We start from the raw sequence: 23,021 nt of genomic DNA, 5'->3' as shown, positions 1-23,021 counted from the left end.
CTTTCAAAGTTTTAACTGGAAATCCAATCGGAAAACGTCCATTAGGAAGACTTAGGCGCAGATGGGAGGGCAATATTAAAATGGATCTCGCAGAAATAGGAATACACAGTAAAATCTGGATCAAGTTGGCTAAGAATTGAAGTCAGTGGAGAGCTTTTGTGAACGTGGCATTGAACCTTCAGATTCCATAGGCCATAGAGAGAGAGAGAATATATTTAAGTTAAGCACAACTGCACAGCAACCATGAGTGAGTGGTTAGCTTTTGCGCTTCTATCAGGAAGTCCGGGATTCAACCCTGCATTCAACCATTTTGACAAAAGTTTTTCTTAATTGTATCTGTGAATGTAGAGATCACATTCTCTGGCCGACTGGTGCACTGTGAGTTCTGGCCGACTTCCTTTCTTATAGTTTTTAAATCGCTGTTATTATTAATTATCAGCAGTGACGGATTCGCGAATGGGGTTAGGGTGGGGATGTTTTATGGATGAAGCTTGTACCCCGAAATTACAGAATTTCTAAAACAAACGAAATATTTGTTATGCCTTTACTCATAAACTTCAAGCTCTTCTCAAATAAAAATTAGGTATTTTTAGAAAAACTAAACATTAATAATAATAATAATAATAAAAAAAAAACTCTTCCAAAATACTTTTCTAAATCTGCCACTGATTATCAGTATAAAATGGTCTTCAAGGTTGTATCCGGAAGGTTATTGCTGAATATACGAACAAAACGAAATAGTTATGCTTGTACTCAAACTCCCGAACAAAAATTAGGAAATTTTAGAAAAGACAAACATTAAACAAAGAAACACCTCCCAAAATACTTTTCTGAATCCGCTACTGATTATTTGTATAAAATGGTATTCAAGTTTGTATCCGGAAGATTATTGCTAAATCATTGCACAGCTACAGTATAACAAGAATTGGAAGTACGCTTTGACAGATATACTGACAAACGTACGCTCTGACGGATATATTGAAAAACAAAAGTTTAACTTATATGCTAGAAGCTAGAGTAGGCCTACTAATCTCTAGGAAATGAAACACGGATCACTAAAAAGAAATGATGTAGAAAAGAAAAAGAATGTCGATAACTCAGAAGTTAAAATAAAGTTAAATATCTTCTACAGTTGCCCTCAAATACTACGCACTTTATGTTTACTTTAATTCATAAAACATGTGTTCCATCCATCATGATGGTGAATTCCAGAGCGAAATATAGCATTTAGGTCATGAAATCTTATTTAACTTTAGAGTGTACTATAAGAAAGCTATTTAAATAGAAAAATCATGAAAATGAGAAAAGCCAAAATTTCCAAAATTCTCGTTTTTTTTTTTTTTTAAGCCGGCTCTTTATGTGCAAAAAACCATCGATTCATAAAAGCCGGCTTTTTTTGCATCTCTAGCATGTAGCAGTGCTATTGTCCTTTATTTTAATTTGTATTAGGATAGTCATACACCAAAATGCGGAATGAGCTCTTCACCAAAGCCAGTGTCATTTCCTTCTCATGACGAACAAAGAAATAGCTCTGGCACAACGAAGACCGACCATTAACATTCTAAGTTCTACGTATACAAATAGTAAGTTCTATTTTGGAAGCACAAATGAATATAAAAAAATATTTATTAAACGTATGCACCTCAATATATACTACATTGTAACTATATAATGTTTTTATATTACGTACATTTGTTTTTATAATGCAGTATATGTTAAAAATACGACTGTTGAACAGAAGTGGTTTCCTATATTTATATATAAAGATTGCAAATGTTGAAACTTTTTTTTTTTAAATATTTGTTTCTAGCCCATAGGAGCATACCAATCATGAAGAAAAGAAGAAAAAACAAAACTAGTGAATTAAAAACATTAAATAATAATAATAATAATAATAAATAACTATCAACTTAACGAACTTACATTTTCGCTTCGAATATATATATATATATGTATAATATAGGCAGTCTGAAAACTGCAACAAGTTGTCCCACGGCTAAAGAAATAAATACATATGTACACCCCTTCATCGCTTCAATACTTACACTAGTACATAGTTCTTTCTGAAACAATGCACATTATATCGCAGAAAGAACGGAAAAAAAGTGCAGAACATGTACAAACATTCGTTTTCGTTTTAAAACTCCGTTCCATACCAAATGGTTTTCTTTCCATGTGATTTTTTCTTCTTTATATTTTGATAAATTGAAAACAATAACAATTATTGTTTTTTTTACTAAGTTTAAATTTTTGAGGTATCGAATATAATGCTTCACTTGTTTTTTTTATTACTTCTTTACACCATTTTCACACACACTATCACCATGAACACTATACCACACAGAAAATGGCTGTCAGCTGTAGTCTTTTGTCTTATAAACAGAAGACATGCAGAGGAGGCACATTGCATTTCAACCATCGATTCAATTCGTCTGGATTGAGATCATATACTACCGCAACGGAAAACACTTCGTGCGTTCCCTGCACAATCACCTGAAATAGTACAAATATTAAACAATCAATAGCCTATTTATATGCCACAAATAAATAAATAAATTTTAAAAATCCATGAATATATACGTAGGTAGGCTACGTGAATACTTCGCTCAAACAAGAAAATTGAAGTAACTCGCTTCATATATAAATTACAACTAAACCCTACGGCAGTGATTCCCAACATCTTTTAACTGACAACGCACTAGGTACTTAATTACTGATTAATATATAGGGTGTTCTAAAAATGGCGCCCACGGACGATACAAGTCAAAATAAAGAAAAAAATGCTATATAATGGTGTACCCTCCGGGGCCTTCCACAATGTGTCAACGTCGTAAATTAGCTTAGAAGCAATAGTATTGCTATAAGACTCCATCAACCAATGCATCGATTGTCACGCTAATAGATGTGCTAATGTCGACGTGTACCGACATAACTTCCTTCTGGAAAGAATCGATGTAACTATGCATAGACTGGAAGATCTATTCTATAGTTCTTTATCTGCTACATTGCCACATAGTGCAATTCGTGTTCCCAGACGAGGACCCAAAAGGCACATAATTATATATACATTTTTCGCTTTATTTTCACTTTTAGAATAACGCTCTAGTCCACAGGTGCCATTTTTAACCAATTATTAAAGGCTTCACGGTAAAAATATAATGTGTCGTATACAATTTACCCTTACAAATTTCCTGTACGACATGAAATTTATTCTTAAATTACAAAATTTCGCAACACATCTATTGAGAATCACTCCTCTTTGGATACCCGAATTTGACAACAGCAGAAAGGCTTACGTTTTCTCGACTGACTTTTAATATCTGCTTAAAAAGCAGGGACATGTGATTGAAAAGCACAAAACTTTGTAGCGGGAAGAAGTATGAGCGAGCAAGTATAGCCAATGAAGTTTAGAACACAATACTTAAACTTGGACACAAGCTGTTAAGAGAGCAAATGACAGACACAAACAATTTGAATTCTCCCACGGCAAGTCACATATTCTTTCTTAAATTCAATGTAATTTCACCTCCACTTAAACTTTACATGCTGGAAAAAATCAGTTCTTGCCTCTATTTCTCAACTATATGTGCATAAGAAAACATGTTTCAGATACGTAAAAAAATAAAACCATAATAAACGGCGCAGACAGTTGGTTGCCCTACTGCATTGATGGCAAACCTTTGAGTAGCTTCACCGGATTTCCAAACTGAAAAACCGGGACATCTTACAAGTTGTGGTCAGTTTTCAATTTTGGAATGTTCTTTGTTATACAACTTAGTGTAACATGCAAATGAATTAAAGTAGTGCATTTAACACTATTTGCACTGCTAATTTATATTAAATAAACTTTTTTTTTTTTTTTTAAGAGCTTCTTATTTTACATGAGGTAATCATAAAATTCTGAGCATGAATGATGGAAGTGTATTTTCCATAAGAACATTGCTTTTACTTTTTTCTTCAGTTCAATACATGTTTATTAGACTAAAATTGCGCTCTACACAAACAATTGTTCCGGGAACACACCAAACTCCATCATTTTAGTGATATCAGCAATGAAATGTAAGTCCTTACACTACTGAAATGCTGAAGCGTTTTGAGCTAAATTTCTGACCGTTTTTAACAACTGTAACATTTAACGTCCCGAAGATGTTCTCAGGACACCAGGACATCTAGCAGAAAACCGGGAATAAATATACAGGGGAAAGAAAAAAAATCTAAAAACACTTCATATAGGACACGCAAGTTTGGTCCTCCACTGTACAACACGTATTGCGGTTGCCGATCGTTTTTTGTTTTCAATGTGTCATGTAGACCTTCCTCTTCCGTCAGCAGTAACCAGTTGACCTGTGAGTGTCGTGGTGTGAAAGTGGTGCGCTAAAATGGGTGACTTGACAGACTTCCAAAGGGTCATGATCGTTGGTGCCCGTCTGGTTGGAGCTTTAGTGGCAACAGTGGCGAACACTGTGGGGGTATCGAGAGGCACTGTGTCCAATGTCACGAGGGCATACACAATTTATGGGCAAACAACGTTTGCAAAGCACCACAGTGGTCGAAAGACAATCCTGTCAGATAGGGACTGGAGGGCATTTAAACGGATTGTAGCAGCTAAAAAGAAGACCACTGCAATTAAAATTCCGGCCTACAGAACCCCGTTTCATCGGAAACTGTAACCGGTCCTGAGTTCGTGGTCCATGTTCGGGCGGCATTTATTTGTAACCAACTCAAGTTCGTGGTCCATGTTCGGGAAGCTATTTATTTGTAACCGCCTGTAGTTCTGTTCGCTGTCCTCGGCTCGTGGTATTACCAATAAGTATACTCCTGATACTTTAACTTACCTGGACAGGACGACGAAGACCTCTCCAAGAAAGGTTACAAACTGTTTCCCAAAAAGCTCGTCGGTCTCAATAATGAGATGAGCATTAGGCGCCGAGAGATTCGGGTGTCGCGTCTCGAAAACCTCACGGACGATCAGACGGTCATCCAGACCATAACACACACAAACATCACTCATACAAACAACGAAAACACACTGGATTAATTGACACCATACTTATTTATTAGAACACTATTTTGAAAAAAAAATATAACGAAGAGAAATGAATACAACACTGGACACTAATAAATTTTGCCGTTGAAATTACGTTTTGCCCTATTCGGGAGATATAGCCCTTTCTATGTATATATGATTATAATTCAGGTATCACTATAAATACTTTGCTCACACCATGAACACACTTGGGGGATTCGCACTGGGGAAAAGTTGTCTGGATCGTCCCACGATGAATCCAGTTGTTACGCTGAAAAGTCCTGCAGCGTAAAAGTAAATCTTGAGTAAATAAACGAAAAGAAGGTCTTCACAGTTGAATTCTGATATTGGAGGGCGCGTATATAACTTTTGAAACGCACAAGGTCTGCGGACCTGGGATTTCACTGATTGGGGCTAGCCGTAAGAAATCGTCCTTCATCGGCTAAATAGCTTGTGCCCCTTAACACAACTTATGTTTGAAGTTCAACGCGAGATGCGTGGTTGCATCTTCCAGACCTGTAGTCAAACTCCTCGAGCGTCCAAGCTCAAGCTACGGGTTGCAATGGTCAACAGAAAAGTGTTGGCAGTTCATTTCAAAAATTACTCAGTTACTCACCTGTATGCACATACAAACAGAATACGGAAAACAATTTATGTTAATTTTAGTCAACTGCCCATAATGCACTAGACACTGCGATAACTTTGGCGTGAGAAAGTACAGATAACGAACTACGAAAACTGTGAGGCTGGTGCCACTTTGGCTACTGAGACATCTGGTCAGCCCGTATTTCTCTAATCTATTGTAATGTTTCCATAAACGATTAACGAAAGCACTTAATTCAGTTCCCAATAACTATAAAATATATACTGTGCATATAATAAGTCAAGGAGAAACACTGAAATGGTTAATCACTAACTGAAATGTTCTCAGCAAAAGCAATGTTTTAAATATATATATGAAAAAACGATGAAAGACGTCTTTGTCCAATTGTGTGGGAAAGAAGCAATTCCCACCAAAGAAAGAACTTATGTGCGTTGCAGAATAAAGTATAAATTGAAAATAATAATCACTGTCTTCACGAAATATACAGAGCGTCCACAAAAAAATACTTCTATAACCTGGTGGCGGTTATAGATTGGTGTCCGAAAGTGGAACGACCTGTCAAGTGCACACGTAGACAGGTTGAGAACCCTTGGCCGTCTGACGAAGTATGAATAAAATTAGGTTTTTCACCTGAAAATTTAAAATAAGTTAGTTGGCAACACTGCCATATGGTGTGAGACTTACGTGTATAAACGATGAATGGTTTTTCACCTGAAAAAGGAAAAGGGCTATTTAAAATAGTTAAAGAACTAGTTCACTCACTACAACATGATGAGAGGTTCCTGCATGAGCAATGTCCAATCCAAATGTTCCATGAAGTAATAAGATCCTCTTGAACAATTGGTGCAGTTGAGTGTCCTTATCTTCCGTTTTTTCACATGTTGAAACCATGCTGTCTTCCTGTGTGAGTATCCTCCATGATTCTCCAACGATAAGTTGATGAGGGGAGAAGGGGAGATTTTTTTTTTTTTAACACTGGTGTGAGAAGCGAAGTACGGTTGAAACACCTGTATGATAACCTTTTTTTTTTTTTTTTTAAAGTTCACAGAAAGCGTTTGTAGGGCTATTAAAATTCTTACTTTTTTTTTTTTTTTTTTTTTTTTTTACAAATACTTTTCGTAAAATGTTTAAGTGTTCCGTTTCGATCACTTTATTTGATATAATATGAAGTAAATACGTTATAGGGCTATTTAAATGCTCTTTTTTTTTTTTAACACTAATAAATTCTTTTCGCAAAATGTTTAAGTGTTCCGTTTCGATCACTTTATTTTGTGTAACATGAAATAAATATACACACACAATAACTATTCATGAAAACATCGACTTAAAGAATTATCAAATATCTCAATAAAAATTAGTAAATATACTGATATCTGTATTTAAAATATCAAAATGTGAATGAATAAGCAAATAGCAAAACATATTAAAGGTACTGAAATATTAAAATTATTATTAAAGTTTCGATATCACTATAATATATTTGAAAAATATCACAATCATTGAAAAAGTAAAATGAATGGAAATGTAAACACATGATAAACTGACAATATATAAACAAAATAAGATTTTCACCTGTATGTCCATTTTTTTTTTTTTTTAACTGTGCCTCGTGTTGTTTGGCAGAAAAGAACGAAAAATCGTTTTTCAAAATAAAAAAAAATAAACTTAAGTGTCAAAATTGACGTTCATAGTAATCCCAAGAAATAAGCATGATTCTACATATCAAAGAAAAGATCGTAATTTCGTTGACATGTATGAAGAAAATTCGGCACGCCATAAGATCAAATGCCATCTGCTCGTCGTGAAAATCGAGACTTTAATTCAATAATGCTCATTACAACAAATGGTTTCGTTCTGAAACAAAGTTATTATTAGCTTAGGCCTAGAATAATGGTCGTTGTTCACTTCCATAAACGTAAACATTGTAGGGTTACCAGAACATATGGGTATTATCTGCAAGAGAACTTATTAATAAAGCGTTGAAAACTATAAAGTGTTGATCCAAGTTTTTCAAAGGTCTGAATCAAGGAAGTTGACTCACTAGTCCAAACATTCCTGAAAATAAATGGTCATTACACCATGAATTGACCAAAACCATTGGTGGGAAAAATGTGTAATACTACACGTACTTACACACGAAATATGCCATCGACACCTGCGAGGCAAGACTAGAAACGTGGAACGGCCTGCAACCATAGGCACTTACAAAATGTTTCTATACATAACTGAAATATCAACACTAATATTCAGTAAAATACACGTATGTTCCCTGGAACATAACGTACATCATCCACCTGGAAAAAATGTGTAAACACACAAAATACAAATGCTCTCCTAGCATCGTAAAGATATGTCTCTCTAAGACAAAACACGTGAGACCTATTAAAAGAAAAACATGAGATACAAACAAGAATATAGTCAACGACATTACAACTTTCTGGTCAGTCCGAAACATCAAGATTAAATTCCCTACAAAACAGCTGTAACAAGCTTCCTTAGGCATCTTCGCTACAAAATATTTAAAATGGTCTTATTAACGCATTAAAATTCAGTCATCGAGCATACAAAATAATTGACAAATTAATTTTCATAAAACGTTATGGCTTCATGCTGTTGGAAAGAAAGAAAATAAGTTTAATTTTCGGGATCTATATCAATATTTCTGAGACGGCTGAAACCTCATAAATAATGGGCCATGTCGATTTTTGAAGAAAATCATCCGTCATTGGTAGTATGGCTGAAACCTAAAGGTTTGTATTCCAAAACCTTTGGCCATGTTGATTTCTTTTTTTTTTTTTTAAAAAAAAATCCTCCATAATAAAAACAATTTTACTAAAAAATTCCAAATAGTTTTGGGACATACTGTGACTAAAATATAACTTTCTCAAAATTAACATGAAAAATAAACATTACAACTCATTAGCATACAAGTACACAATATAATTACGATTCATAAACGTTAAAATATTCGCTGAAATGTTACTAGACAATAACATACACTAAAAAAAAAATCTAACCTAAGAATACACATGGTTAGTTACGGGTACCATAAAGGAAGAAGAGAAATGAAAAACTATATTTTGCGATTGATGGCGAAAATACAGTTAGCTATGGAATATCCAATGGATTAGCCACATCCATTTTTGCAACAGATCTGCAATTCCAGGAAATATTGCCTCCCTGAAAAAAAAATATTTATCCCCATAAAATATCATACCCGAAGAAGTTTCCCTACAGTCGTTCAGTGGTCTAGAGAAGACGAAAAAAAAAATGTTAATTAGAAATTACAAGAAAATATAGAAGTTAAACATATTTCCGCATATATATTAATATGAGGGGAAAAACGACCGTTCACCATCAGAATATCTGTTCATATAGTTCCTTCTACAATAAAAAGATTACTGCTTTCGTTCGGAGAATTATACTATTCACACGACATTCCTGCACATTCTATTACCAACAAGGAAATGTCTGTTATCACTTGTTTAAGGCTTAGCCTACTTTCCGTTCTAAACTTTTCTCTTCGAACAAAATATATCATGTCACATCCTGGAAATTCAAATAAGTCAAAATCGGGTAAATGACGTAAATGAGGTTCAATAAAATTACAGTAAATACTTCAAAATGAAAACGAAAATCTAAGATTTACACTGAAAAATAAATTTAACATTGATTATAAGTGAAAAGTTTCATATTCTACGCATGAGATTACATTGTAAGTTTCATTTACAAATACAGAAATATATACATAACTAACAACTAAAAATTTTCTTATCCTGGGCATCTCGATACATTTTTTTTTTCTAAAAGAAAATCAAACATTAATTCTAAATAACATATAATAACATATTTAAGAATTTCGAAAGTGGGAAGAAATCCTAAAAGATTTTTTTTTTTTTTAAATTTTAGAACACAATAAAAATATATATATTATAACGCCAAAACATCTTCCCACTAGCTAGGAATACGGAACTGCGCCACTAGTTCAAATTGCTTTTGGATAAATGCAATCTCCCTACGTATGTGATACGTTAATTATTTACTAAAAATCTAAATTCAAACATCTGAAATGAAAACAAGAAAAATTTAATGACATTAAACTAATAGTAAGTCAGTGATAAGGTTTGCAACACAAATGCACAGCTGACTGAGGTATGAAGTGCTACACGGAGCAAAGACCAAAAGAGAAAAAGAATTAATCAGCTGTGTATCACCCGTTATTCGTAACCATAAACACAAGTGGTTCTACAGTCTAGCGACTGCCTTATCAAAATAAAGAAAGAAAAACGTGTTATCTGCTCTTTACTGAACAGTTAAAAGCTGGAAGCAAAAAGGAGTTTTAAAAGAAATGCGTAGCTCTTCTTTTCGTGTCCAGGTGTTCTATCAAAAACTAAAAGCAAAAAGGAAGAAAATGAATACATGTTTATCGCTTAGAAATGCGTCGCTCTTCTAGGAGAAAAATTTGTATCAACACACAAATTCTTGGTTACCTTTTTTTTTTTTCCTATGATTACTGTTTCTGCTTTGATAATTACGGTTTGTTCGTCTATTTCTACGATGGTTCCCTCTCCGTACAAATCTATGCTTAATGTCACACAAATTGCGGTTCCTGTCTAGTATGTGATAACTCAGGTTACGTGCCCGTGATTTACGACTCCTTCTGTTTCTGCCTTTTCGAGTGCGGTCTTGGTTCTGATTCTCTTTAAATTTCGTATTGTTTACGCTCCGGTTTGCGTATCTTTGCTTATTGCTATAATTGTAATCTCGTTTACGCCTTTTCTCTCTGTGGTTTGTGGTAGTTATTCTTGTGCGCTTACGACCTCTGTCGTGTACAATCATATGTTCATGGATTTCACTACTTCTACTACAAGCGGCGTCACTAGATTCTGAATAGATAAAATCGTTGCCAGATTTGTTAAGAGGTTGGTTTAGACTACCTGTCTCTGGTTGGAGTTCAGATTTCTGCGTTTCCTTTTCATTAAGAGTGTTAGTGTCTGGCTCAGGTTCCAATTCCAATGTTTTGTTTACACTAGGAATATCAGTCACTAACTGAGGTTCAATTTCCGGTGTTTCGTATTCAGTAGGAACATCTGACTGTACTTGGGGTTTACATTCCGGTATTTTGTTTTCGGCGCTTTCTGTTTCTTGGCTATTTTCACGAAACACATCTCGTAAACCGTCTATCTTCTGACCTAATTCGCCCTTTACTTCTTTTTCTAATCTAGCTAGGTTTTCTTTATTCTCAGCACGGGACTCTTTACTATCTTTCTCTAATCTAACAAGATTCTCTTTAAGATGAGCAAAATTCTCTTCATTTTTATCTACTTTTTGTTCTAATCTATCAAAGTTCTCTTTAAAAAGTGAACTTATCTTAGTAATCATGTCTACTTCCTGTGCCATCTTAGACAAAAATAAACTTGAAAAAACATACAATTAGAATAAAATATAATGTCACAAGCTATGATTAAAATCACCTAAAAGAGAAGTTTTTTTTTTTTTTTTTTTTTTTTCAGATTACTGGTACTAAGCTGAAAGAGAAATGATATATTAAAATATTTATCTTATGAGTTTTCGAGCACCAACGGTCTCGATTCGGGTCGGTAGTTCGGGCGTCATTTATATGTAACCAATCTCAAGTCGCGGTCCATGTTCGGGCGAACATTTATTTGTAACCGGTCCTGAGTTCGTGGTCCATGTTCGGGCGGCATTTATTTGTAACCAACTCAAGTTCGTGGTCCATGTTCGGGAAGCTATTTATTTGTAACCGCCTGTAGTTCTGTTCGCTGTCCTCGGCTCGTGGTATTACCAATAAGTATACTCCTGATACTTTAACTTACCTGGACAGGACGACGAAGACCTCTCCAAGAAAGGTTACAAACTGTTTCCCAAAAAGCTCGTCGGTCTCAATAATGAGATGAGCATTAGGCGCCGAGAGATTCGGGTGTCGCGTCTCGAAAACCTCACGGACGATCAGACGGTCATCCAGACCATAACACACACAAACATCACTCATACAAACAACGAAAACACACTGGATTAATTGACACCATACTTATTTATTAGAACACTATTTTGAAAAAAAAATATAACGAAGAGAAATGAATACAACACTGGACACTAATAAATTTTGCCGTTGAAATTACGTTTTGCCCTATTCGGGAGATATAGCCCTTTCTATGTATATATGATTATAATTCAGGTATCACTATAAATACTTTGCTCACACCATGAACACACTTGGGGGATTCGCACTGGGGAAAAGTTGTCTGGATCGTCCCACGATGAATCCAGTTGTTACGCTGAAAAGTCCTGCAGCGTAAAAGTAAATCTTGAGTAAATAAACGAAAAGAAGGTCTTCACAGTTGAATTCTGATATTGGAGGGCGCGTATATAACTTTTGAAACGCACAAGGTCTGCGGACCTGGGATTTCACTGATTGGGGCTAGCCGTAAGAAATCGTCCTTCATCGGCTAAATAGCTTGTGCCCCTTAACACAACTTATGTTTGAAGTTCAACGCGAGATGCGTGGTTGCATCTTCCAGACCTGTAGTCAAACTCCTCGAGCGTCCAAGCTCAAGCTACGGGTTGCAATGGTCAACAGAAAAGTGTTGGCAGTTCATTTCAAAAATTACTCAGTTACTCACCTGTATGCACATACAAACAGAATACGGAAAACAATTTATGTTAATTTTAGTCAACTGCCCATAATGCACTAGACACTGCGATAACTTTGGCGTGAGAAAGTACAGATAACGAACTACGAAAACTGTGAGGCTGGTGCCACTTTGGCTACTGAGACATCTGGTCAGCCCGTATTTCTCTAATCTATTGTAATGTTTCCATAAACGATTAACGAAAGCACTTAATTCAGTTCCCAATAACTATAAAATATATACTGTGCATATAATAAGTCAAGGAGAAACACTGAAATGGTTAATCACTAACTGAAATGTTCTCAGCAAAAGCAATGTTTTAAATATATATATGAAAAAACGATGAAAGACGTCTTTGTCCAATTGTGTGGGAAAGAAGCAATTCCCACCAAAGAAAGAACTTATGTGCGTTGCAGAATAAAGTATAAATTGAAAATAATAATCACTGTCTTCACGAAATATACAGAGCGTCCACAAAAAAATACTTCTATAACCTGGTGGCGGTTATAAAACAGTGCGACGGGAACTTCATAAAATGAAAATTCATGGCAGGGCCGCTATCGCCAAACCCCTAGTCACAGCAGTAAATGCGAAGAGGCGTATCCAGTGGTGCAAGGACCACAAGACGTGGACTCATGAGCAGTGGAGACACGTAATGTGGTCAGATGAATCGACCTTCACCTTGTTTCCAACAACCGGTCGTGTTTACGTATGGACAACACCATCGCAGGCCTATGATACAGACTGCCTGCTCCCAACTGTAAAGCATGGGGGTGGTTCTGTTACAGTATGGGCAGTGATATCGTGGTTTTCCGCAAGTTCCATCATAGCCCTGCATGGAATGATGAATGCTAAGGTGTATGAGCCCATTTTGGGAGACCAGGTTCTATCCATGGCCTAAATATTGTTCCCTGATGGTGATGGCATCTACCAAGATGATTTGGCACTCTGTCGACCTGCAGAAACGGTGAAATCATGGTTTGAGGAGCATGACCAGGAGCTATCACACCTCCCCTGGATTCTACAATCACCAGATCTGAACATCATTGAGTCATTGTGGTCTGAGTTAGAAAGGCGTGTTCGGTCTCATTACCCTCCACCAGCATCCCTTAAGGAACTGGAGCATGTTTTGGAGGAACAATAGTACAAAATTCCACACACCACGATTCAGGAGCTGTATACGTCCATTCCACGTCGAATCCAAGCCGTTTTGGACAAAAAAGGAGGCCCCACAACATACTAGGTATGGTTTTCACACTTTTGCGAACGTTTTAGACTTTTTTTTGTCTAATCCCTATATATATATATATATATATATATATATATATATATACCTAATTCCACATAGTTCTCAACTGTTCCGACAGTGTTTTTCGACCAGTATTATTAATTGATGGGGATTGGTATTATAGATATTTAACACTACAGATAAACAACATACATAGTTTCTTGCTCATATATAATAATTGTTGTGGTTGAACAAATCTTTTGGCAGCTCGCATTAGGAACAACCGATTCTATGAAAAATTAAACCCTTCAATGAACGCAAAACTACAAATCCCGCAGTATAATAGGAAACTTTTGAATAAAATGAGTTTGAAATCAATTTACTATTGTTTACCTTTCCTCCTCCTAACCACAAATATTACATTACATTTACGTCGTTATAAAATGAGTTTATATTCTGTCATTAAGACTGATTCCTTTGAACTGTGTTTACATTTTTACTAAAACCATGTAAATACTAAACAGAGTACTATTAACATACACAACTATTACACTAATTAAAACTAAAATTACAATGAGAACATTTATACTTGGAACGTTAACGAAATTATTATATACGCACAAAATTACAAGTTGTTTCGGCACTTATAAACAGGAACAGAAGAAACGTAAAATAAATTCATAGACCACATGCAATACACATTCATGTCCAAAACAGTTCAATCTTCTCTTGTATTTTTAAAAATACCTTGAAGTTTTATGACCTTTCAAGAGCTGATGCTATGCGATATTTAGATCCGAACCATGTAAGGTGTCTCCGGGAATTTGATCCGAGTCTTCCGTTTCGAGAGCGGAAATGCAAACTATTTAGCAGAAAGGAAACAGACATAAAATATGCGTATTTTCAAATTTCTTCGTACAATAATGAATTTGGAGTAATCTTGGTATATGTCAATTCCCTGGTAATTGCCGTCATTTTCAATGCGTGCTCCATTCTATACTCATCGGTGTTTTCTTGAAAGCATTAATTGCAACTCCCACGATATATACGCTTGTAATATCACGCTACTCCCCTGCAAACTTAGGTTCTATACTGGTGTTCTAGTTGGGCCTTTCTTTGGGTAATTGCGGCTGTGAACTGTTTTGAACATGACTGCACAACACCTTAACAAGGAAGATCCAACACTTATCCCATATAGTACCTTAGTTATCATATCGACACCTCCGTTTATATTTGAAACAGTGATTGAAAAATCTGGTTATTTCATGTTAGTCTCAAGGTTAAACAGATGATCAATACAAATCAAAAAGAGAATTACTTTCACCAGCAGCATGCAAATGTTTCTAGTGTCAAACGGTACCTGTAGAGAATTCGGTGGGACTTTACTTATCATCACGGAACTCGGGGACGACACTACTTTGGTAAGTTCCGCTTTCTTCTTCCGCCCTTCTTATCCATAATTTAATGCCTTTAGTAACTGGACGCCTGTTGGGTTGTACACACACACATTTAGATAGAATTATTTTCTAACAAAACAGTATCTAAATGTATGAAAAGGGACTCTTTTAAAGAGATCTATCATGAAGAGTGTCCAACTTCTAAGTTCTGTTCGCAAAAGTTTCTTTATGATAATGCCGAATACAAAACATTTACTACAGATTATTTGTTAATTGTAGCTATAGAATAAATACTGAATAGAGACAAGAAGACCTTACCTTGCATCTGAGGATCAAACAATTCTATAAACTGTTTCGATGCTCTCTGACATCTTTATGAATGTCTTCATTACCGCTAGACTGTAACACAAGGATAATTCCTACTTTTCTGTTGGAACTTATTTTTTTCTTCTTTTAACAGAAATATGCAAATAAAGAGCATCAAATCAGCTCGGAGAAATATTTGCAACCTGGACATAAACTGAAACCTATTTTTATCTCGAGTTATTAGACACGTTCAGTTGACTGTACGGCGTTCAATTACGGGGCTAATATTTAACTTTTCCATTATCGAAACAGAAGCAGGGTTTCCACTTATTTGGCAACGACGATATTCCGTTTTCCAGGTCACGATTTACAAACATCCAGATCTATAGGTAATGCACGAAAGCAAGGATATTTTTCTCGACTAGAGACTTTCTCATCTACTACGCATTGGTAGGTAGGGAAGTTTTGCAAAACAAACTAATTTCTTTTATAGAATATATTCCATCAAACAAAAACGGAAATAAAATCCGCACTTAAAATTCCTTGACTTTTCCAGGTTTCCCCACGTTGGTGACAACCCCAAGAAGTATGTTTAGTGAAATGAGTGTTGGATATTGCACTGCTTTGCGAATTCTGCATACCATATAATCAATAGTTTTCTTTTTCTCATTGAAAAATGTTCAAGTTCACGGATACGTAGTCACCTTTTAGGAATCGAATGGGATTCATTTGACGAAAGTTCTATCCTTGAGTAGGAAAGAAGAAAGAAAAAAAAATCCTACTTTTTGTATCTCGCAATCACGTTGACTGCGCTACCTAACAAACAGAATTGCTAAATACAAATGAATCGGGTGATTGATTCGTTTATTCAATCGGAGAATATTCTGAATTATTGAAATGAAAATGAAAACTGAAATCTTTCAGTTTTTAACGTCCTACAATTATGCCTTTTTAGGCTGAGAGATAGATGATTAAAGCGAATGAATGATGATGGAAGAATTGGTGGAATGGGAAAGTGGAAACGAATGGGGAGTACCCCAAGAAAATCCAAGGACACGATGTTGTCCACCACAAACTTACTTATCCGGGGATTGAACCACGGACCCCACACACCAGAGGTAGGCTCTTTACACTGAGCCAGCATGTTCCCCCCCCCTGAATTTGATTCATTATTTAATAATTGCACATTTACTTAGAACATAGCATCTTGTCACTACATATATTCGACAGTGAATGAGTTAATTATAGTCATATGTACAAATGTAATAGAATCACTGTTCTCGACTCCCTATATACCTAGGTAAAATAAGGGACTACAGGAACAATTCACTAACAGTCACTATAACTAGCGCCATCTATTCATAGACGACCTATGTACAAGTTAAGCCCTGAAGCTTTTAGCATTGATTTTCTCTGAAGGGGAACCTGAACCATTAAATTCAGTGTCGCTTAAATTAGATTTTTTTTTTGACTCGTCGGTAATTTCATCGTTTTATCAGTAATAAGCGTAGTTAGTTGCCTCCAACGGTTGACACACATCTTTTTCGTCTGGGTTACTAAGTTTTCCATTTTAATCATTTTATCAATAATGGAACTACATTAATCACGTCATATTTCACACAAGTATCGTAACAAAAGAACTCATCACTGTAATTAGTCCTACCAACAACTACTTCGTTGGCCATTAACATTTTATTTTTATGCTGAGTCACGTCCACGAAAACTGTGTTCATTAAAATGACTCGCTCCATCGTTAAATTTCCAGTACCGTGTAATCGAATAGTTGGTGCGGTAGTCTGTACTCGATTCGCAACGGGGAAAAAGATTCTGGTGTTACTTCGAACATCGTGAGGCAATTGAGGAGCCTGAATGAATCAAGAGATAGCGCGAATTCCAGTCTTGAAAGCTAGAAGCAATGGCGATGGAAATCGATACGTAGACCACGCATCACCTAGTTGGACTGCGCCATCTGGTCGGTTCATTTTTCACGGAGTATAGCACTAAAGAAGTTAGTTCAATTGTTCAGTAAAATAGATAGGGAAAAAGTCTTAAAAACAAGTAGCAGATGCAGTGTCACTGTACACCACACAAAGGAGTTTGGTTAGACTATTGTAAATAACTGGTACGATACCAACCTGACCTTTCGGTACATTTCGGTTGCATACCAGCAAGGCAGAATCCATCTACAGGGCGTTTCAAAACAACACCGACAACGTTTGGGAGGTGATCCCTTACACTAAGATAAGACGAAGACTACAGACCAACCTGGGTGGTCAAATGCTTCCTTTCGGAGTTACAGGCTGCCGAAAACATGATAAAATGAACTTTAAAAGGCTTATAACTCCGAAACTATGAGACCTAGCGTACTTATGAACTAATATGTGCCCTATCCAAATATCCACGTTTCACAATCCAGCAGTACTTCCGCAACGATTTTTATAGAGATAGTTGGTGAGTACCTTAGGATTCTGAAACATGGATATCTGGATGAGGCACATATTATTTCCTAAGTGAAGTCTTGAAATGACTACGGTAGGTCTCATGGTTTTGAAGCTATGGACCTTTAAAGTTCATTTTTTTTTTCATGTTTTCGGCAGCCTATAACTCCGAAACGAAGCATTTGTGCACCACCTCCCAAATGTTGTCGGTGTTGTTTTGAAACACCCTATATAATAATTCCTTCTAAAAATATCTGGAAGAAGGGGGTCTTCGGATCAACCAGATGGATCACCTCCATCAACAAACTGTTCCTAACTTTTGACCCTCTATATATCCTGGCTATGATCCATTTATTAGTTCTTGAGCGGACGGACGCGCACACGGACAAAGGAAGTATATAAAGTTCAGATTGATAAAGCCAGCTTCTTAAATTAAACGAAAAATGATTGGTACAACAGAGAAATATCTAATAATAAAAATATCCTAACTATATATAAAAAACTGTATGAACTAGCATAAAATAAAGGGGTACTTCCAGTTGACGTGGAGTTGAAATTTGGCATGATTGTAGCTTTCCGGGACTAACCCACAGGAAAATTGCCAAAAGTGAATACTTTTTATTTTTAGGCATCTAAAGGAGGGGATTAAGAAATTCTCCATGTTATTTAAGTGGACTTTTTGGACCTATAATATCATATTTTCGGTACTTGGAATTGGATAAAAATTTGAAATGCTTTTACATTTTCGTTAGCGTTACCTAAGTAAATCATCAAAAATAAAAATTTTCAACTGTAGAGTTGTTTCATGGGGAATTGAAAAATCTTTCCGTTGTTATTTATATGAAAAAAATGAAAGGCTAAAGGAGACGGTGATAATGAGAGATGAGTGAAAAATGGTGGAATGAAGAAAGTGGGAGAACCCCGAGAAAACCCACGAGCACGGTGTTTGTCCACCACAAAGTCCACACGGCGCGAACTGGGATCGAACCAGGGACCCCAAGCACCGGAGGTGAACGCTCTACCACTGAGCCACCGCGCCCTCTGTTATTTATATGGAACAAGGTACTTCTGGTAGGGTTAAAATGATGAAATTTGGCATGATTGTAGCCTTCCGGGACTGCCAAAAGTAAATATTTTTAGTTTTTAAGGAGGTCTAAAGGGGGGATGAAGAAATTCTCTGTTATTTAAATGGACGTTTTCCTGGGATACAAAATCTTATCTGTTAGGTAGTTGAAATACGTTAAATTTGGTAGAATTGTGACTTTAAGAGGTGCGAGACCGTAGGCAGAGTAAACGCTGGAGTCAGTGGGCGAAGTCGCCAGCTGGGCCAAAATCAGGAAATATTGCGAGTAAATGCACGAAAGTCACTCCTGATGCAAAGGCTGATAGAAAGGAGACGCGAGGCCGTAGACCGAGTAAATGCGGGGGTCTAGGGGCGGAGTCCCCAGCTAGCCAAAGGCTAATCTAATAATATAACCAGAGTGTGCAGATATGTTTTTCTTTCTTGTTTTTTTTTTTTTTTTTTTTTTTCCAAACACCATTTTCATATCTTTAATTCTTTTAACTTGGAATATAGCGGAAATAAGGGAGAATCTGATTCAATATACCCTGGTGATTAGCATTTTAAGAAAGTGAACATAATCCTATGGTCAGCTAAACCTATTATAATACCACCAAAACAGTAACCTCGAAGTTAGACACTTTCCATATCAAACACTACAACGCATATCAAAATTACAATGACAATCACAACTATTTTTTTTTTTTTTACGATATGATTATCAACATTAGAAGTGGATTTATCTACGTATATTTTTTAATACACTGAACTACAAATTTACCTTAAAAAATATCTGAAAACATACACAAAAGACTCGACATGTACACACACACATACACAACATATATTGACTACAGGAAACCAAAATCTCCAAATCCCCACTTAAAAAATATAGACACTTTCACATACTAAGTCCCTCAAAGCAACAACATATGTTCCTCCCTATGAACTACTTATTTAAAACTAAGTAAAGATATGAAATTCAAAGAATATGACCGGGAATTGAACCCTCATATCCAGCTGATACTGCCCAGTGCTAACCACTAAGCCGAAGACAACAGGTCATTTGAACACTATCATAACATGATACTGGTTTTTCTACACCGTTACTGTACCACGATATAGATGTGAGCTCCCGAAAGAAGTACTGATATCGTGTGAATATATATCGTTCTATATATATATATATAGAACGATATCATGTAGCGAAAATGGAAAATGAATTACTTACCAGCAGATAAAGAATCAACTGCATCTACCAGATTGTAAGCCGAGCATTATTTTATTTGTTTTGCTTGAAGAAAATATCCCTCGGGTTAAAATCAATATCGTTAACATGACCGGTGAAACAGACACTCTCTATTAACGAAATGGAAAAAGTTCCGAAAAATATCTCCAGAAGCTGCCTCAGTAAGTTTCTGTCGTCGTGCAGACTCGGTGTTGCCAAAATCAGTGATTTTTTTTTTTTTTTCTAATTAGTATCAGGAACTAATTTCTGGGCTTTCGGGAGCTATGGCCATAGTCCCTCGGCGATCAAAGTACTCGGAGAATTTGGGAACAAGAAATGGGGAAATAAAACAGGGTGTCTATCGGTCACGAAAGTCACTAGTCATGAATCACGAAATCAGAAAACGGTCATGAAAGTTCCAAAATTTAGCCTTTGGGTCACTTTTTTTTTTTTTTTTTTTTTTTTTTTTTTTTAAATCTGTACAAATATAAGTATAGATTGGAAAATTTTGTTCTATAAAACGTCAAATTTCACCACCAAAATGTCTATGGTCGGCTTCAGATACTACGAAATCGCAAGCAAAGGACGCTTCTATCGCATGCATGAAAATTCGGCCCAATTCGCTCTTGAAAATGTTACCAAATTTTATGATTTGGGAAAGAAAAGGTCACAAAAAAAGTCACGAAATCTCATTTTAGAATTTTAGTAGACACCCTGTAAAAGCAGCCTGGGAGCATTACGTTTGGTACTACCTCGGTATTCGTCTGGTGTGAACGAGAAATCTTCACTCAAGATGGTTTGGCCTTTTTTCGACCGAGTGCTGCCACCGGGTATCGAACTCGGAACCTCCGGATCAAAAGCCAAAGCGTTAGCGACTACACTACGCGAGGTCACTTAGGGATAGCAACTAAGCCACTTTCTGTTAATTGTAATGGATTTTAATTTTCACCAAGAAAGAAATTGAAATTTTGTATTGCTCGTTTGAATTTAGCAGATATTTTAAATATTCAGAGGAAGAAAATGACTTTATTTACATTAAAAATAACAATAATTTGGCAGAATTCATTAGATTATAAATCTTAATTTTTTCTCAATTTTTGCTTTTGATTTCCGGGAGGTTGCTTTACAATCAGTGATCGGTGTCTGCTTATAATTGAATGAATACGGTAATCACATACACCGTGAGCAGATCATCACCATCATCATCATCATCATCATCATCATCATCATCATCATCATCATCATCATCATCATCATCATCATCATCATCATCATCATCATCATCATCATCATCATCATCATCATCATCATCATCATCATCATCATCATCATCATCATCATCATCATCATCATCATCATCATCATCATCATCATCATCATCATCATCATCATCATCATCATCATCATCATCATCATCATCATCATCATCATCATCATCATCATCATCATCATCATCATCATCATCATCATCATCATCATCATCATCATCATCATCATCATCATCATATTATTATTATTATTATTATTATTATTATTATTATTATTATTATTATTATTATTATTTTAAACTTTTGTTATACATATATCCGAAAATCGGCACTACTGTTCAAAATTTGGAAAATGAGCCTATCATAATATTTCTGTATCTAATAACTGCTGTAATTAGCAGCTATCACTTACACAGGAGTCTGGAATTCATGATCTGATCCAGCATCATCAGCTTCGTCTGCAACGTCTTCATCTTCCACAGCAACTGAAATAGTTCAAAAAATCTATTAAATACAAAATTACACTGAACAAAGCATGTTGTACTTAGATATACTCCTAACTTGTAAAAAGAACTAAGTCGATGAAAGTAACACGCCCATGATGTTCAATAGCAAAAGAACTTTCCTGTTATTGAGAAGCTTATTTTTAATAACTTTTTTGATAGTCTAATAACTCGAGTAATTTTCTTTACTCTAAATGTATGATCGTTAGAACTGGGTTCTATTAAAATTGCGTAGTGTACATCTAACTAATTACAACAAGGAATCATAAGGGTTCAAACTTACGCATATGTTACACCGTCATTGTTTGATTTTGAGAGCTTAACTACATTAGCGATATCTTGAGCGTTGAATTTAATGAGTTTTGTTTTCAATGTGAAGTAGGATTTTGAGCAAGTGATTAAATAAGATGGTAAGATTACTATAGAATATAAACTGTTGACAGTAAGCTAGCTCGGGAGTTATCATAGACTGTGTAAACATTTCTCACTCTGCTGTCACACTAATTGAAAGATCTCCGAAAATGAAATCTTTAAGTTTTACGCCCCACGGGTTTGCCGGCTAGGCTAAAGGAGACGGTGATGAAAAATGAATTAAATTGTGGAATGAAGAAAGTGGGAAGAAACAAGAGAACCTCGAGAAAACCAACGTACATAGTACTTGTCCACTACAAAGTTAACTCGGCGCAAGCTGGGATCGAACCTAGGATGAGTGAACCATCTACCACTGAGCCACCGCGGCCCCTTACGAAAAATCTCAGTTTTTACCTTGTTTTTATTAATTTACAAGAACATAGTAATTTTTAAGATTAACATTGTAAGAAAAAGAATATATAACTAGCAGCCAATTTTATTTCTGGATAGGGTGTGCTTTTACCTTGAAATATCGCAGAAAAAAAACACATTTCTGAATATTTTGGAACAGAGAAGGTTAGCGTAAATTATATAATGTGAACTCCTTATGCTAATTAAACAATTATTATCAAAATTGGTTATTGAGCATATGGAACACACAATAATAATTATTAACATTCACCTGATTTTTTTACTCTTTAAAGCCTATACTTCAAGTACTTTCCGTGTACACTTTTCTTCAGGGTTTAGGCTTAAGACTTTCTTCTAAGCAGGTCTTGATATATTTTTCGCACATCATCATATACATTAACTTTAGTTACAAAAACTATGTGAAGACCTTCATAGAAGAAGGTGTAAGCCCTGACGGATAGTGTTCCTTTCCCCCCGAAGCACTTGAAATATACACGAAAAAAAAAAAAAAAAAAAAAAAAAAAAAAAAAAAAAAAGAAAGAAAAAAG

General features: G+C 35.6%; 1 protein-coding gene across 3 annotated transcripts in view; it reads right to left on the bottom strand.

The window, feature by feature from the left end:
* Positions 1-1,608: 1,608 nt before the first annotated feature.
* The window catches only part of SA1 (stromal antigen), a 106,279-nt gene continuing 84,866 nt past the window's right edge, over positions 1,609-23,021 (bottom strand). For 2 of the 3 annotated variants that reach the window (XM_081769888.1, XM_081769889.1), the window contains exons 21-23: positions 21,621-21,693; positions 14,872-14,996; positions 1,609-2,493 (exon numbers count right to left, since the gene is read on the bottom strand). In XM_081769888.1, the coding sequence (XP_081626014.1) occupies positions 14,894-14,996; positions 21,621-21,693 (176 nt within the window). In that variant the 3' untranslated portion in view covers positions 1,609-2,493; positions 14,872-14,893. The remainder of the gene's footprint in view (positions 2,494-14,871; positions 14,997-21,620; positions 21,694-23,021) is intronic. The other variant, XM_081769890.1, reaches the window with a different exon arrangement.

The sequence above is a fragment of the Thermobia domestica genome, chromosome 8, assembly GCF_964235325.1.
Source record: "Thermobia domestica chromosome 8, izTheDome1.hap1.1, whole genome shotgun sequence".
Lineage (NCBI taxonomy): Eukaryota > Metazoa > Arthropoda > Insecta > Zygentoma > Lepismatidae > Thermobia > Thermobia domestica.
This window is presented reverse-complemented; position numbering and strand designations above follow the sequence as displayed.